Here is a 15,832-nt window from a genome sequence, read left to right on the forward strand (position 1 = left end):
TAGTAAAATAAAAATGCAGTCTTTCTGCATTGTGAAGGTTGGAAACCCCAGATATTCACAAAGTTTGTAATGAATGACAGGTTGTTTCTTAATGCAAAACCAGTTTTGGGGTTTAAAACTCAATGAAGCTGCTTTATTTTAGGGGTTTAGTGAAGGTAGGTCATTTTTTACCCTTAGGACAAGGGGAGTATAAAGAATGTTAAGACTACACAAGGGTTAATAACTTCACCATTATCAAAGGGATATTCAATGCCTGCTTTTTTATTTGTACCCATATACCAATAGCTGCCCTTCTTTGCGAGTCATTGGAAAACCTCCCTGGTCTTTGTGGTTGAATCTGTTTTTGAAATTCACTGCTCAACTGATTGACCTTAAAGATATTTGTATGTGTGAGGTACAGAGATGAGGTAGTCATTCAAAAGTCATGTTAAACAATGTTATTCCACAAAAAGTGAATGCATGTAACTTATTATGTGACTTGTTAAGCAAATGTTTACTCATGAACTTATTTAGGCTTGCCATAACAAAAGAGTTGAATGCTTATTAACTCAAGACATTTCAGCTTATAATGTATAATTTTTATAAACTTGAAAAACATCATTCCACTTTGACATTAGTAGGTTTTGTGTGTAGGCCAGTGACAAAAAAAAATCTAAATTTTATCAATTTTAAAATCAGGCTAAACACAACAAAATTTTGAAAAAATCAAGGGGTGTGAATACTTTCTGAAGGCACTGTAGCTAGCAATGCTAATGTTAGCTGGCTAGAATGTCAGTGCTCTCCCCTCAATCTTAGCTAGCTACCTAAAGTTATACTGTATCTAAAGTCAATCTGAAGACATCACAATGATGACAAAGGTCTGCCCTGCTAATTATTTGCCTCCTTTTGAAATGTCGTCATGTTTCCAAGCCAATGTAATGCACTTTAGACAACATCTTTCTCAACACCCATTGAGACTGCATTGAGTAGAATGTTCAGCTGGGCATCTGACCTAAAACTAACATTCAAAACAATATTGTGACGAAATGTGCAACCCATAAATATAAGGCCACTTGAAATAGGGTATAAGACAAATCCATCTTGATGATTCATTTTCACTTCATCAAATGACAAACTAATGCCAAAAGGTGCTTTCTCAAATTGTTTTTGAAGTGACAGAGAACATCTGAAAGCATTTCCTTTTCATCAAATGGCTGGTAGCACAGACTGTCATACCAAAAGCGCTTTCCCAAAGGTTTTTGGATACAGTTCACAAGTGGCTTGAACCCTGATCAACTCTATCTCACAAACTGATCTTGATAGGGTTGAACAAGCCGTAGCCCTGACCTAATTCCAAAGTTGTGTAGGATTTTCAGCTGAAGCTCCATTGCTTTGATTGTTGTTGCCATCAGGTGGGGCCTGTCCTCTGAAGGTCCTCGCAGCCCCGTTGGTGGACGCGCATGTGCTCAGTGACCCGGTACTGTCTGGAGAAGGTCATGGGACACTGGGGGCAGGAGTAGGGCCTAACTCCCAGGTGGGAGCGCATGTGTCTGTTGAGGGAGCCTCGCTGGCTGAAGGCCCTATCACACACAGTGCACTGGTAAGGCTGGACAGAGGCAGATGCAGGCACACCCACACTCCCATTGGAGTCAGGGTACCCTGCCAAGGGATGTTTGGCTGAAATGTCCAGTAAAACGAAATCTGAGGTGCTGGCTTTGACATTTATGCCAAGGCCTCCTCGGAGGTCAGAGTTAGCCATGGCACTATACAGACCATCGTCGTCCGAGTCACTTGATTGTACAGGGTGATGTTTTTCCCTTGCAAGATAGTGATAGCGAACTTGTCCTTGATATGTTTCCATTTCGTTGGTGTTAGTGTTACTGCCCTTGATATCACATCTGCTCTCGTTTGATGTTACCTCCTCAGATATTTTGGGGTTTAGTGTAGAGTAGCTCGTTGCCTCAGTCCATAGATTTAATCTAGAAGCACTCTGAAAGCATTTTGTTTCGTCGTCCTGGGGACAATATCCACTGGTGATCATTGAACTCCATAAGTCCTTTAATTTACCCTTAGGGGTGTTTTCTATGGCATTATCAGGGATGTACTCATCAGCATCTGAAATATTTTCAAATTGCCGTGTGGGGTGGCATTTAGAACCTTTCTCTTTGTTTGACTCTAACTGATCTATTGTAGTTACCCCTTCGTTATCACTACATTTGGAAGTTGTATCTAAGTGAGGACAACTTTGAATCCTGGAGTAATGACTTGAAGTATTGAAGTGGGATGTAAATTCCTGATTTGTGTTTTTTTCAGTATCATCCTCCTCACCAATTTCTGAACATACAGCAGTATGTGTCAGGATGGCATTCCCAGAACTTTGTAATACAGATTTTTCATCCAACTCCCTTTGACGCCTTCCTGTGTAATATGCTGCATCCTCTGGGGCAGCCATGGGCAGATCCTGGACATTGGAGCATGCACTGCCAGATAAAATCTTGCTTTGTTTTGGTTGTGACTCATATAAAGCTGCCTCATAATTATCATCCGTTTGTAATCCATAGTACTTTAAATTGTGTCCATGACCAAGTGTCACCTTTCGTTCACTGCCTCCTGCTTCCTTTATGGTCACGTCAGACTCACTGTTCAATTTTCTGCTTTCAGGTCTGGATTCTGACAATAGAGAAGGCTTTCCAGTTGTGCTGACATGGCATATGACGGGGACGACTTCACAACTTAGAGGGGTTGAGCTACACTGCGGTGGAGAATGTTCATTCTTCTTGTTTTGCTGCTGATCTGAGCATTTCCTCTTTAGATTGGGTTTTATATCTGCTGAAAGAATGAATATAGAAATTAGAAAGAATATATGATTTTAGAAATTAGAACACAATGTGATATTATTCTTACACAATTTAAATAATTAATAGATAGATTATTTGACCTGCAACAGTGCAGTCAGACTCAGATGATGTGTTCAGTGTGCTCCTTCTTATTAAAGCCTTCTGTAGTTCATCCATTTTCAGATAAGTAGCAGCAGAGAGAATAGATTCATCCTGATCTGGTGGGGGTAGTGTCCCAGTGTAGATAAATTCCAAAAGAGACCCCAGAATTTCAGTTGAAAGGGATGGAAACTGCAAGTCCAGCAGTGCACCTTTATTGGGGAGAAGGGAAGCCAAGACGGGACTAGAAGCTGACAGGACATTTTTGTGAGCCAGATAGAGTTTCACCGGGTTCAGATGTTGTCGAATCACACAGTCACAAAATTGCCCCTCCATTCTCTGAAAATTTAGTTTCCTCAGTAGGGCCACAGCATGGGTGCTGACCACTAAAGGATATGTTCCCACCTAGGTAACAGATTAGAGCAAGTCATTAAAACAAACTCTTCATGGTGTGGCGTGAGTCTTTTTGTTCAATATGTGTGAAGTTTGCACATACTGTATTGAGCATGTTGAGATCTATAGGCTAACTAGACCATTGCAAATATTATGGGAATGTTATGACAATTTAAAATAGGCTATTGTTCTATGATTCTAGAGGCCTCCTGTCCCAATTCTATGGTGACAATAAAATACTTTTCAGATTTATAGAACTGTTGTTTCATGCACACAACAGGTTGATTTGGTTTTGCATTTATTACATACAAAATAATCTCACAATAAGAAACCAGACAGAATAACAAGAAAGTTTAGGCCTATCAATAACTTCATTATAGACCTATTATTCCAGCCTATTATTACAAACTAGGATTTCTGTTGATTCACTCAACAAATCGACCATGAAAATAACAGTAATAGGGTTACTATGATAAAGTTGGCACTAGCTGCAATAAGTATGGAACACTGGATAAAATTCTGAAACAATAACATTTTCATTCAGTATAGTTTTATATACTAATAAATGGCTTCTATAAAACAAGACAAAGGTATTGTGTTACTTACATTCATCGTGAACACACTCTTCTTAAATAAGTGCATAGAATCCTTGCAAAAGTGAAAACTAAAGTATCCGTGTATGTACTCCGCTGCCGGTGTCTACGTGCGCTTTCATTCGGAAAAGAATCACACGCTTTTGATACTACGAGGCTGACGACGTGACACTCTTCAACAGCTGCTTTTAGGGAGTCCCTGCCATGACGTCAAAGTCTCCATGTCCGGCTATGGTGAGACCCAACCCACATTTCCCCTGCGGTGTCCTCACTTGTTCCACCCAATGATGTATACAAACATCATTGGTTAACAACCCTGCGCAAGCCCTCAGTGATGCTTTGTTGATAACTCCATAAATGCAGTCTCCTCCTGTCCCCTACCCCACGTGCTCGTCACATCCCCACTGTACACTTACTAAGGTTACACATATCACCGTAGTCCCGTGGGTATGTTTCTTGCGCAATGGAAATACCACCACAGATATAGGTTGCCGCAGCCTCATTTGGAAACAGGGATGATGGTTAAATGTATTATGAAGTATAGGCACTATTTTAAATATAGTACTTAAATAGAACTTAAATAGAACACAACAACACAATAAATCCCCTGTTAAGAAATTACCAGAAACAATGGAGGCTGGTGTTGAGACTGTCTTTTTGGAGGACCCAGACTGCACACATTAGCAGCGTTTAGACAGGCAGCCCAATTATGATCTTCTTGTACTAATTGGTCTTTTGACCAATCAGATCAGCTCTGAAAAAGATCCGATGTGAAAATATCTGATGTGATTGGTCAAAAGATCAATTAGTGGTAAAAAAATATATATCAGAAATTGGCTGCCTGTTTAAACGCATCCATTGTACATAATCGTATTATGTTCCAGTGATATTTCAGTTATTTTATTTGATCTGAAAAATGGAATATGAAGGAGGATGATGATGTTAATTATTGAGGATGAGTTTTGTTAATGGTCACAAAACTATGTAATTGTTATCATTGTCAATATTATGATAGGGACCTTAAGGTCATACTCCAGTCTCCTTTTCACCTCATTTATCATCTGATTTATTTAACAAAAGGCACATCTCAATAGGTGGTCCAGGTGTCCTTATGACATGGACCTTCCTCTTTTGTTCTCTATAGCTCTTCTATTGTTCCCGCAAGCAAGAGAGGAGGATGCCGATGACATCAGAGGACACCACCAGACCAAATCCTTAAATGGTTTTCAGTTGTGTCTGAAAAACACTATTTTGGTCAAAACAAATTTCTATACTTATACGTGGGATTTTGTTTTTCAACAGGAAAAGTTCAAAAATAGCTGGAGTGCTTCTTTAAGCAGTGGTGGAAAAAGTACCCAAATGTCATACTGTCATACTTGAGTAAAAGTAAAGATACCTTAATAGGAAATAACTCAAGTAAAAGTAAAAGTAATACAGTCAAATACTATTTGAGTAAAAGCCTAAAAGTATTTGGTTTTAAACATACTTAATTAAGTATCAAAAGTAAATGTAAATTGCTAAAATATACTTAAGCAAACCAGACGGCACCATTTTCTTGTTTTTTAAATTACGGATAGCCAGGGGTACACTCCAACACTCAGATATAATTTACAAATGAAGCATGTGTGTTTAGTGAGTCCGCCAGATCACAGGCAGCAGGGATAACCAGAGATGATCTCTTGATAAATACATGAATTGGACAATTGTTTTGTTCTGCTAAGCGTTCAAAATGTAACGAGTACTTGTGGGTGCCAGGGAAAATGTATGGAGTAAAAAGTACATTATTTTCTTTAGGAATGCAATGAAGTTAAAGTTGTCAAAACTATAAATAGTAAAGTACAGATACCCCAAAAACCGACTTAAGTAGTACTTTAAAGTATTTTACTTAACACTACTATCTTTAAGCCAATGCCTCCTGGGTTGAGTCGCTGAACCCGGGCTCGAGTTAGTAGTAGCAGAAGTAAGTGTTAGTAGTAGCAGTAGTAGGTGGTAGTAGTAGCGGTAGTAGGTGGTAGTAGTAGCGGTAGTAGGTCTTAGTAGTATCAGTAGTAAGTGTTAGTAGTAGCAGTAGTAGGCAGTAGTAGGTGGTGGTAGTAGTAGCAGGTGGTAGTAGTAGCAGTAGTAGGTGGTAGTAGTAGGTGGTAGTAGAGGTGGTAGTAGTAGCAGTAGTAGGTGGTAGTAGTATGCCTAGAAGGTGGTAGTAGTCGTAGCATTAGTAGTGTAGGGCTGTATGCCTAATTATTATAATAGAAACTGCCTATTTTATTTGTAGCTTTTAAATAATGTTGCTGAAAATCATCCAAGGCTCAGAAAACCATGCCATGCCCATTGAGCTTGGGCTGCCTGCTCTGGCCGGTTATACCACTTTCAGGGGTGACATGGCAGGGGCTACGTGCGTTTCCATTCAATGGGCACTCCACGCCATACCTCACGTACAGATCAGAGGGAGTCCCCTTGTACAGTCTAATTCCGGAATAAGCCAGCTGTTCACCTCGTGCCTCGTTGTTCCAAATTTATCCCAGCGCCAAGCAGCAGACACTGGTCAAGGCAATATTACACAACTGCCAAGAGCTATTCTTAATTTTTTTCATGACCTGGCCTATATATGTAGTACAATGTATTATAATATAATGGAAAGTTATGGACTATTTTAATCGCTTATTGTAATATATTTTCTTTCCCTTTTACATAGACAACCACACTGTTAGCCTAATATTATAGGGGAAAACATATTTTAATGTATATTTTTATGGTGTTTTATTATTATTATTATTATGTCTAATTACCCAGTAAGTATGTGTAACATATTGGAATATAGTTAGAACTCATGGCCCATTTGATGCAGACCTGGGTTCAAATATATGCATATTTTAGTGTTTGTAATACAAATACTTATTTTATATGTATTTGAGTATTTTCAAATAATGTGGCTCAATCCAACTACTTCTATTTGAAGTATTTTAAAGTAATCTCCTATAAAAATAGCTACTGTTTGAAACTATTTTCAAACAGCCTACTTGTTTCCAAATACATTTCAAATACCCATAAGGCCAAACAGACCTGGGTACAAATGCATGTTAAAATACTTGTATTTGGGAAAAAAGGCTCGTCTTACTTCAAAAAGTAGGCTGTTTGAAATTAATTTAAATACTTAAGTTTTGAACCCAGATCTGATTTGATTAGCCATTTGCAACATGTGTTCTCGTATTTGACGTTTGCAGTCATTGAGTGCTTTATATCATAAAGAAAATATACATTTGTATTTTTCTGTATTTTTCTTTAGATCGGCTATCATGACCAACTGATTGGAATCGTGTCCATAATATCAGTGTGTTTCTCTGGTGTGGGCCCAGGTAGGCTAGAGAGACGGGCCAGCAGTTGCACGATTGCCAGATAGAATCGTCCAACAGTGAGTGTGTGAACTGGCAACTCTCTGTGCTCTGACAATAGTAATTGCGCAAAAAAATCCCAACACTAACCATCGCAATGCCAATCTGTATTGACTCCTCTGGCTTTCCGTCATATCCCTAGAATTAGAACAAGTAGAATAAATATGGGTATATTGTGTACATAATTTTCATAAAACTATCATATGTCAGCACAGATTAGATGAACATTGTTATGAATGGAGTACAAACGCGCATAAAACAACTAAGAAGAAGACACACATATTTGTAAGCTAAAGAACCAACCTAAAGTTCCACATCACGGCGTCTAAATTGCTCTGTACTGACTTCCAATGAGAGGGCCGTTCTACCTACTCAATTTCTATGCTTGTTAAAGCTCTAGCGCAACACCACACAGTCGTGTCGTTCTTTCTGTACGCGTGCCGGTAGGGTTAGCCTGTGTCCACTCTAAGGGAAAACAACCGGGGAAGATGCCGTCAAAGATTATTTTTGAAACCGAAGACATCGGGATGGAAGGTGAAATGGACATTAGTGCGGGCAGTACGACACCCAAAGTAAGTAAAATGGAACACATAGCTGGTTGTTAACGCTCGCTAAATAGCCGAAACTGTACTATACCCGCTGGCTAGCACCGCTATACGGCATGCTAGCTAGTTACATTCTACATCCGCGTTGTAGCTAACGTTATATAATGTCGTCACAAATGTCATATTGTTCAAATTGTATTGCCATTATGCTAGAGATACGCTTTACGGGAAAATACAAGTAGAGGTTTAAACAACTGCCAGTCTTTGTAGAAAGTAGCTAGCCATCACCGCATGTTCATTGCTACTAGCGCGCAGCCTCGTGCCCATGACACGTGGTCAGCTGATCCGCAAAACAGAAGGATCAACTTTCCACCATGTACTCTTCTTCGATGAGGTTTAACGGCGGTTGGCATCCAATATGTTGCATTACCGCCACCTAATGCTTGATAAATATACAAATACTCTACCATCAAACACTACACTCTCAAAATAACAAATATAATTAAAATAACACCACCGTACTCCATTATTTAAATCTATTTAGTCCTACCTAATGCCAACAACCGGAAATTATGTGACATCTCTACTTAACACACCCTGTAACTTATATATCCTAACATCACTTTGTCGGCAAAGACTCAGCATCAACAAAAAAAAAAACAGACAATGACTCTTCTGTTTCACCACTCTCGCTGCTCTGTCTGCTTCACACTAAACGACAAGCATCACACACACCGGGAATCTTCCCCTTCAGTTGGTCAACTTTAACATTTACTGCTACCCCAGTAATCACTCCTTTCAATGTGGCCCCCTCTTGAGAGCGAAACAATTCACATTTCTTGCCCCCATTCGTTTAACACTGAGCGCCTTCTCCCTCAGACCAGCAGAAACAAACAATTATCACAAGACCACTTCTGGTTACCCTCACAATTCCATAGTACCCTGAAAGTACCTACCCTGAAAGCACAAATGGATCAGCCAAAAGGCAAAAATCCACTTTTTCAAAAAACTTCACTCCCACTGTTATACTCATCTTTATCCTGACCCTCGGTGCAAGCTTCAGGCTCTGAGAACTTCACCACACCTACCACCTCCGATACTTCGCCCTCATTCACTTCGTTCTCCTCCTGTCTTCAGCTCCTTCAGCTTTTACTTTCTACCATTCTTCTTTAACAAACCATCTGCCTTTTTTCTACAATTTTTAACTGACTCAAGCTCACCCTCTTCCTCCCTCCCTCTCTCTTAGACCTCCCCTGCCTCTCTTTTTCCCTTCATTCCTCCCCTGTATTCCAATTATACGCCTCCTTATGATAATACTGCACTTCTCCTGACATATATCTTGTTCTTGCTTTCTCAAGGGACGCCATATAACCGAATGTCACAATCTCCGTACAATCAACACGAACCCCTCGGGATGTAGCGCTCAACAATGCATCCCACTTATTTTTTTTATATATCTTTTTTATTTATTTAACCAGGTGGGCTAGTTGAGAACAAGTTCTCATTTACAACGACGACCTATAAAGCAGCTGCTTCCGTAGTGAGCCATGATTGACTTCGGCACCTGAAATACCGGATTAGTGATGTTTTCAGAGCTGGTCAAACCCGGCCTCTTGAGCTGCACTGTATTTACTGGAGCCCCTGTAGCCTACTGAGCTACGTTCGCACAGGCAGGAACCCTGACTCTCTGCGAGCCCACCATGTACTCGGGTACAGTCACAGCCTATCAATTTGTGCCACGTACAGCACTTGATGGATGACGTTGCTCGACATGTTTCCATTGCTGTTCAGCAACCATTTATCCAATACAATATACATTTTTTAAAAACCTTTATTTAACTAGGCAAGTCAGTTAAGAACAAAGTCATTGTTTATAATGACGGCCAAACCCGGACAACGCTGGGCCAATTATGCGCCGCCCTATAGGACTCCCAATCATGGCCGGTTGTGATACAGCCTGGAATCGAACCCAGGGCCTGTAGTGACGCCTCTAGCACTGAGCTGCAGTGCCATAGACCGCTGTGCCACTCGGGGGCCAAATGTATCCATCTGTCTTTCTAGTTCACTAGATAACTCTTATAGAAGAAATATAGCTATACATTGATATAACTTGCAACTATTCTGTCCCCTTCAACTTAATGTCTGGTGCACTATGTTTGGTTGGTAGAAAATAAAGGAGAAGAAGACCAAGGAGGGAAAGAAAATCAAGAAACAGAAAACGGTTGTTGGAGAGGAACCTGACTGTGAACCTCCTGCTCCCAAGAAGAAGAAGAAGAAGAATAAGGAAAAAGAGGACAAAACTAACGGGGGCGCAGAAGTTGATGTTAACAGCAACGCAGAAGAATCGCCTTTGAAGGACAACACATCTCATTCCAATGAGGAGTCTGCAGACAATGACAAAGCAACTGAGGTTACTTATATTATATGTTGTTTTGATTAAACGTGGCTACACTCAGTACTGCATTACAACGGATGGGTATTGATTTGTTTTGACATCTGTTTTTCAAATACACATTGTTTATTTGAGCTAGTCTTCAGATGGGAATTAATAGAATCATTTCATAATCAGACCTTTTGAAACTAGCTAGGTCAACATAATAAATGTTAATCAGTAATCAACACGGCTTTTTACCATGTCCCATTCTGCCATTACCAACAGAAGAAGAAGAAGAAGAAGAAAAAGGGAAAAAAGACAGATGAAAAGGTCATCGTCAACGAAGTGTTGCCTGAGACTCCCACGCTGATTGCACAAACTAATGGGCATACCGCGGCGATAACTCCAGCACAATCAAGCGAGGACTCCGACAGTGGAAAAGAAACCGTGAGTCTTTCCAGTGATTTTCTGATTCATCAGTGAAGTGGTTTTTTGGAAAAGTACTTTAAAGGACTTTAAGAACATTGTCAGTCTGTTGATTTCTCTGTTTTCATGCATTTAGGAGACGCCAGAACAGAAAGAGGGAGCCTTCTCTAACTTCCGAATCTCCCCCAACACCATTAAACTACTTCAAGGTATTTTTTTTATTTGTCTATTTTTGTTCAACTAAAATGCTTTTTTTAGTTGAGTTACCCATTTTTAAACGTGCAGTCTGTTACTTGATATTTGGGCCGCCTACATTTTAATCATCTCTTTTCCCTCTAGCAAGAGGCATATCTTACCTCTTTGACATCCAAACACAAACCTTCAATTCTGTGTACGAGGGAAAGGATGTGATTGGCCAGGCAAGAACAGGCACTGGGAAAACTTTAGCTTTTGCCATTCCGCTGATTGAGAAACTCCAAAATGACCCAGATGACAAGAAGAGGGGCAGAGCCCCAAAGGTAGGTCTGCTGCAGATACTGCCATCAGATATTCAGCATGTGCTGTTAGTGCTAAGATATTGTCAATTAGCTACATAATATAGTCTTAGAGAGCATGTATAATATTTTGACCGAAATACCTTTCTTCCCATCATTAACTGTGTCCACTTCTATAGATTTTGTGCCTTGCGCCAACCAGAGAATTGGCTATTCAAGTATCCAAGGATTTCAAGGACATGACAAAGAAACTGTCTGTTACTTGTTTCTATGGTGGGAGCTCCTACAACCCCCAACGTGAGTTTCACTCCCATTTCTTACTTTTTCAATTTAACATCCTCTAGTTGTGCACAATTTGGCTTCATTGCAAAGTGCCTGTTATTTATTTGTGAAAAGTGACGCTGTAGATTCCATATACGGTTAAGTTGATCATATTTGTGGAAAATAATTTTGATCTGTTTTCTCTCAGTTGATGCGATCCGCAGTGGCATCGATATCCTAGTGGGAACTCCAGGTCGTATCAAGGACCATCTACAGAATAACAAACTGGACCTGTCTCAATTGAAGCACGTTGTATTGGATGAAGTGGACCAAATGCTTGATATGGGCTTTGCAGAACAGGTGGAGGAGATACTGTCTGCGTCTTACCAAAAAGGTAATGAGACATTTTCATATGGGATTGATTGATTTAGGCCATATACTGTAGATTTGCCTTGGGTTGGATGGGAGGCCAAAATAGTGTGTCATAACATTTAGTACGAAATAAATGCACAGAACTGATCCAGGGTTTCTTTGTGGGCAGACTCTGAGACCAACCCCCAGACCCTGCTCTTCTCTGCCACATGCCCATCATGGGTGTATGATGTGGCAAAGAGGTACATGAGGCCAACCTATGAGCATGTGGACCTCATTGGCAAAAAGACCCAGAAAGCTGCCACCACAGTAGAGGTAAGAAGGAAAACTATTTTGTTATCCTTTCAGCAAGTGATGGTTCATTTTGTTTGACAAGTCCTCTCTGTCACTTTAGTTTAAAAATAAATAAATAGATTAAATTTTTCACATTTTAAACTGTACATTTTAGAAACCAAATGTATAATGTATTAATACTTCTGTAGAGGAACATGAAGCCCATCTGGTTGGTATTAATATGTTTTTTCAGGTGACAAATGTCATTATAGTTTCATGGTTCTTAAGAAATGCACAACACGTTTCTTAAACATCATACTTGCTGAACCAGTTTCTTCTGACTTAAGCTACTTTAGCCTTTAACTCATATTTTTGTATCCCGGACTCATGCTATTGTAGTTTCTACTTGGCTGTAATCCAGCGATAAAGATCAAGTGTGTGTCTTACCTGGAAGCACTCTAGTGATCAAAAACAACAACATTATTTTAGCAACTTCAGCTGCTGACACACAAACCAGTTAACATATAGCATAGCTATTTAGCAGCTTTACCCATATTTAGCCCGCCCCATTTATAATAATTATACACGCCATTTATCAGATGCTTTTATCGAAAGCGACTTACTTATGTGTGCATACATTTTCTGTTCATGTCAAACTGGTAAAAGACCACGCAATACTGATTCTTAGCTGTCATTTCTAAATGTTTCTCATTTTGTAATGTGTGGTTCACTCAGGCCTACTAAACATAGTTGTTTTCACACCGATCAACACTTTTTGTTAAAAGTCCTCTCCGTCTCTTCCTCCCCACCCAGCACCTTGCCATAGCGTGTCACTGGTCCCAGAGGGCTGCAGTCATTGGGGATGTGGTGCAGGTTTACAGCGGGAGCCACGGCCGCACCATCGTCTTCTGTGAGACCAAGAAGGATGCCAACGAGCTGTCAATGAATGCCTCCATAAAACAGGTACCAGAAACCTGCCGTAGCTTTGTTGATTGTTAGTTTTAATTTTGCTGCACAGCGCACGCTGAATTAGTGAGGTAGGACATTGATACAAGGATCAACCTGGAAGGTTTGACATGACAGATGTAAATGACATTGAAAGTCAAGTGAGGTAGTTGACTGTATTTCTAATGGGTTCATTGGCTTATTCATTCTCGGGTCTGATTGTGTTCAATGTTGCAGAGTTCCCAGTCACTTCATGGGGACATTCCTCAGAAGCAGAGGGAGATCACACTGAAAGGCTTCAGAAGTGGCACCTTCGAGGTCTTAGTGGCCACCAACGTTGCTGCCCGCGGGTTGGACATCCCAGAGGTAGACCTGGTCGTGCAGTGCTCACCCCCAAAGGTAGATTGTGATGTGATAACACCATGTTAGATGCTCTTTTCAATGTGTAGTAACACTGTAGTTGATCTAGCAACAACAACAAGGTATTAACGTGAACGCTTCGTTGCCCCTTTACCAGGATGTGGAGTCCTACATTCACCGGTCAGGTCGAACTGGTCGGGCTGGCAGGACTGGCGTCTGCATCTGTTTCTACCAACGCAAAGAGGAAGACCAGCTCCGATATGTAGAGCAGAAAGCAGGCATTACATTTAAGCGAGTTGGAGTGCCCACTGCCAATGACATCATCAAATCCTCCAGTAAAGACGCAGTGAGGTTTTTAGACTCTGTGCCCCCCCAAGCCATTGAGTATTTCCGCGTGTCTGCTACCAAGCTGATTGAGGAGCGTGGGGCCGTGGAGGCCCTGTCTGCCGCCCTGGCACACATATCAGGAGCCACTGCCTTGGAGCAGAGGTCCCTCCTCAACTCTGACACTGTGAGTGTTTAGACCCTGCTACCTCAGTCTACATGTAGCAATTGAATAATGAAGGACATGTGTAAATGCCCATAATGGTTTAAAATGCACCACGAAAGGTTCGAACTTGTATTTAATGTTTGTTATTCAATCCATCCAGGGCTACACCACAATGACAATGAACTGCTCCCAGGAGCTGCAAAACATTGGCTGCGCCTGGCGTGGTCTGAAGGAGCAACTGGGAGAGGAGATTGACAACATGATCCGGGGGATGACCTTCCTCAAGGGCAAAATGGTACATTTGTCATTCATTGTGCCTCCGGTCAGAAGGGGAAGGGTGATGTCTCTGTTTTCACCTTTGAGATAAAACCACCCTCCTTCACTCTTTGTACTATAATAGCAATACTATTGAGGCTCTGTAATTTACTTGCCTGATGTTAAGCAAAAATGTGATCGGTGAGCTGTATTTTTTTGCTCTGCAGGGAGTCTGTTTTGATGTCCCGGCTGACAAGGTAAAGGAGTACCAGGTAAGTCGAGAGCAGATACTTTCCCACTCAACTTTGACGAATTGGACACATGTAAAAGGCTTGGTTTAATGTTATTCAAAGCTGAGAAGAGCAATTATCCAAGACCATTTCTCAAACTGCATTTTCATTGTGTGGGCATTGTGAGTATTTCCCCAGCCTTACTGTCAAGCTCTGCCAGAGTGATGCTACTGCCTCAAATTTCACAACACACGCAATCCATCATCGCTTTTTTTGTTGTTGTTAAAAACAAAGGCTTCGTTAATTAAGGCCACTGTAGATCATGTGGTTAGTAACAGAGTCCCGATTGTTCTTGCGGTGATCACTCCAATTGTCTTCTCCTCAGGATGCCTGGCAGGATGGTAGACGTTGGCAGCTGTCAATCGCCACAGAGCTTCCTGAGCTGGAGGAGAAACCGCGCATGGGTGGTGACCGTGGATATGGACGTTCCTTCGGAGGACAGGGAGGTGGCCGTGGCTTCAGAAACGGCGGCGGCGGTGGCAACTGGAGAGGTGGAGGCAGTCATAAACGCAGCTTCAGCAGTGCGTTTGATTATTAACCGCTGACTTCCCAGTCGCTGGACTGTTGACATAGCTGTCTGTCTGTTTCCTGGTTTTTACTGGTGTTTGGTGGACTGACTGTTACCAGCGCGAAAGAAAATTCCGCAAAATATATGTATGACCTGATTGATTTGCAATTATGCATTCAACTATCTGTACTTGGAATAAGCCAATTCATTAAAGGTTGTCTGAGGAAATCAAATTCTAGGTCTTTTTTCACGTACTGTTTTTTTTTTTATCCCCCCCCCAATTCTTCCTTGGACAGTACCAGTCAAACATTTGGAAACACCTACTCATTCCAGGGGTTTTCTTTATTTTTACTATTTTCTACATTGTAGAATAATATTGAAGACATCAAAACTATGAAATAACACACATGGAATCATGTAGTAACCAAAAAAAGTGTTAAAACAAATCAGAATATATTTCATCTTTGAGATTCTTTAAAGTAGCCACCCTTTGCCTTGACTGCTTTGCACACTATTGGCATTCTCTCAACCAGCTTCACAAGGAATGCTTTTTCAACATTCTTGGGAGTTCCCACATATGCTGAGCACTGTTGATGTTTTTCCTTCACTCTGGTCCAACTCATCCTAAACCATCTCAATCTTGAAGGGTATTTCCTGAGATGCTATGCTAAAACTCTCAATTTAAGAAGTTTAGTTATAACGTTAACAACATGTAGGCCTATTGTGTCAATTTTAAGTTCAATAAAAAGCAAACATTTTAAAATAACTCAGTAATTCTAATCTGAACAAGTAGACTGTCACTGTAATGTGATGGTGTAGTTTTTAATGTACTGTATGTGTGCTCAGACCCTTGGTTGCCGTCTTGCAGTCCATTAGAATACAGAATTTTAGAGAGCTTGTGCCAGCATGGCTTGGAATGTGGTATATCCTCCTTTTTCAGCGATTTTAG

The 15,832-nt window shown here is 40.7% G+C and overlaps 2 protein-coding genes across 4 annotated transcripts; one reads left to right on the plus strand and one right to left on the minus strand.

Moving 5' to 3' along the window:
• Positions 1-243: 243 nt before the first annotated feature.
• On the minus strand, positions 244-4,066 carry LOC139375700 (hypermethylated in cancer 2 protein-like). Its single transcript, XM_071117508.1, has 3 exons — positions 3,915-4,066; positions 2,918-3,320; positions 244-2,805 (listed from the first exon to the last, which is right to left on the minus strand). The coding sequence occupies exons 1-3, from the start codon at positions 3,948-3,950 to the stop codon at positions 1,388-1,390; spliced, it is 1,857 nt and encodes a 618-aa protein (XP_070973609.1). The 5' UTR covers positions 3,951-4,066; the 3' UTR covers positions 244-1,387.
• Positions 4,067-7,686: 3,620 nt separating this feature from the next.
• On the plus strand, positions 7,687-15,111 carry LOC139376939 (nucleolar RNA helicase 2-like). Of its 3 annotated transcripts, none has more exons than XM_071119957.1 (14): positions 7,687-7,862; positions 10,003-10,245; positions 10,495-10,656; positions 10,772-10,844; positions 10,975-11,153; positions 11,309-11,426; positions 11,599-11,784; positions 11,932-12,077; positions 12,849-12,998; positions 13,218-13,379; positions 13,498-13,851; positions 13,991-14,125; positions 14,313-14,357; positions 14,701-15,111. In XM_071119957.1, the coding sequence occupies exons 1-14, from the start codon at positions 7,779-7,781 to the stop codon at positions 14,911-14,913; spliced, it is 2,250 nt and encodes a 749-aa protein (XP_070976058.1). In that variant the 5' UTR covers positions 7,687-7,778; the 3' UTR covers positions 14,914-15,111. The 3 variants fall into 3 exon arrangements, with proteins under 3 accessions (XP_070976058.1, XP_070976059.1, XP_070976060.1); XM_071119958.1 differs by having other exon boundaries at positions 10,498-10,656; XM_071119959.1 differs by having other exon boundaries at positions 7,697-7,862; positions 10,501-10,656.
• The last annotated feature ends 721 nt before the right edge of the window (positions 15,112-15,832 follow it).

Source organism: Oncorhynchus clarkii, chromosome 20 (assembly GCF_045791955.1).
Source record: "Oncorhynchus clarkii lewisi isolate Uvic-CL-2024 chromosome 20, UVic_Ocla_1.0, whole genome shotgun sequence".
Classification (NCBI taxonomy): domain Eukaryota; kingdom Metazoa; phylum Chordata; class Actinopteri; order Salmoniformes; family Salmonidae; genus Oncorhynchus; species Oncorhynchus clarkii.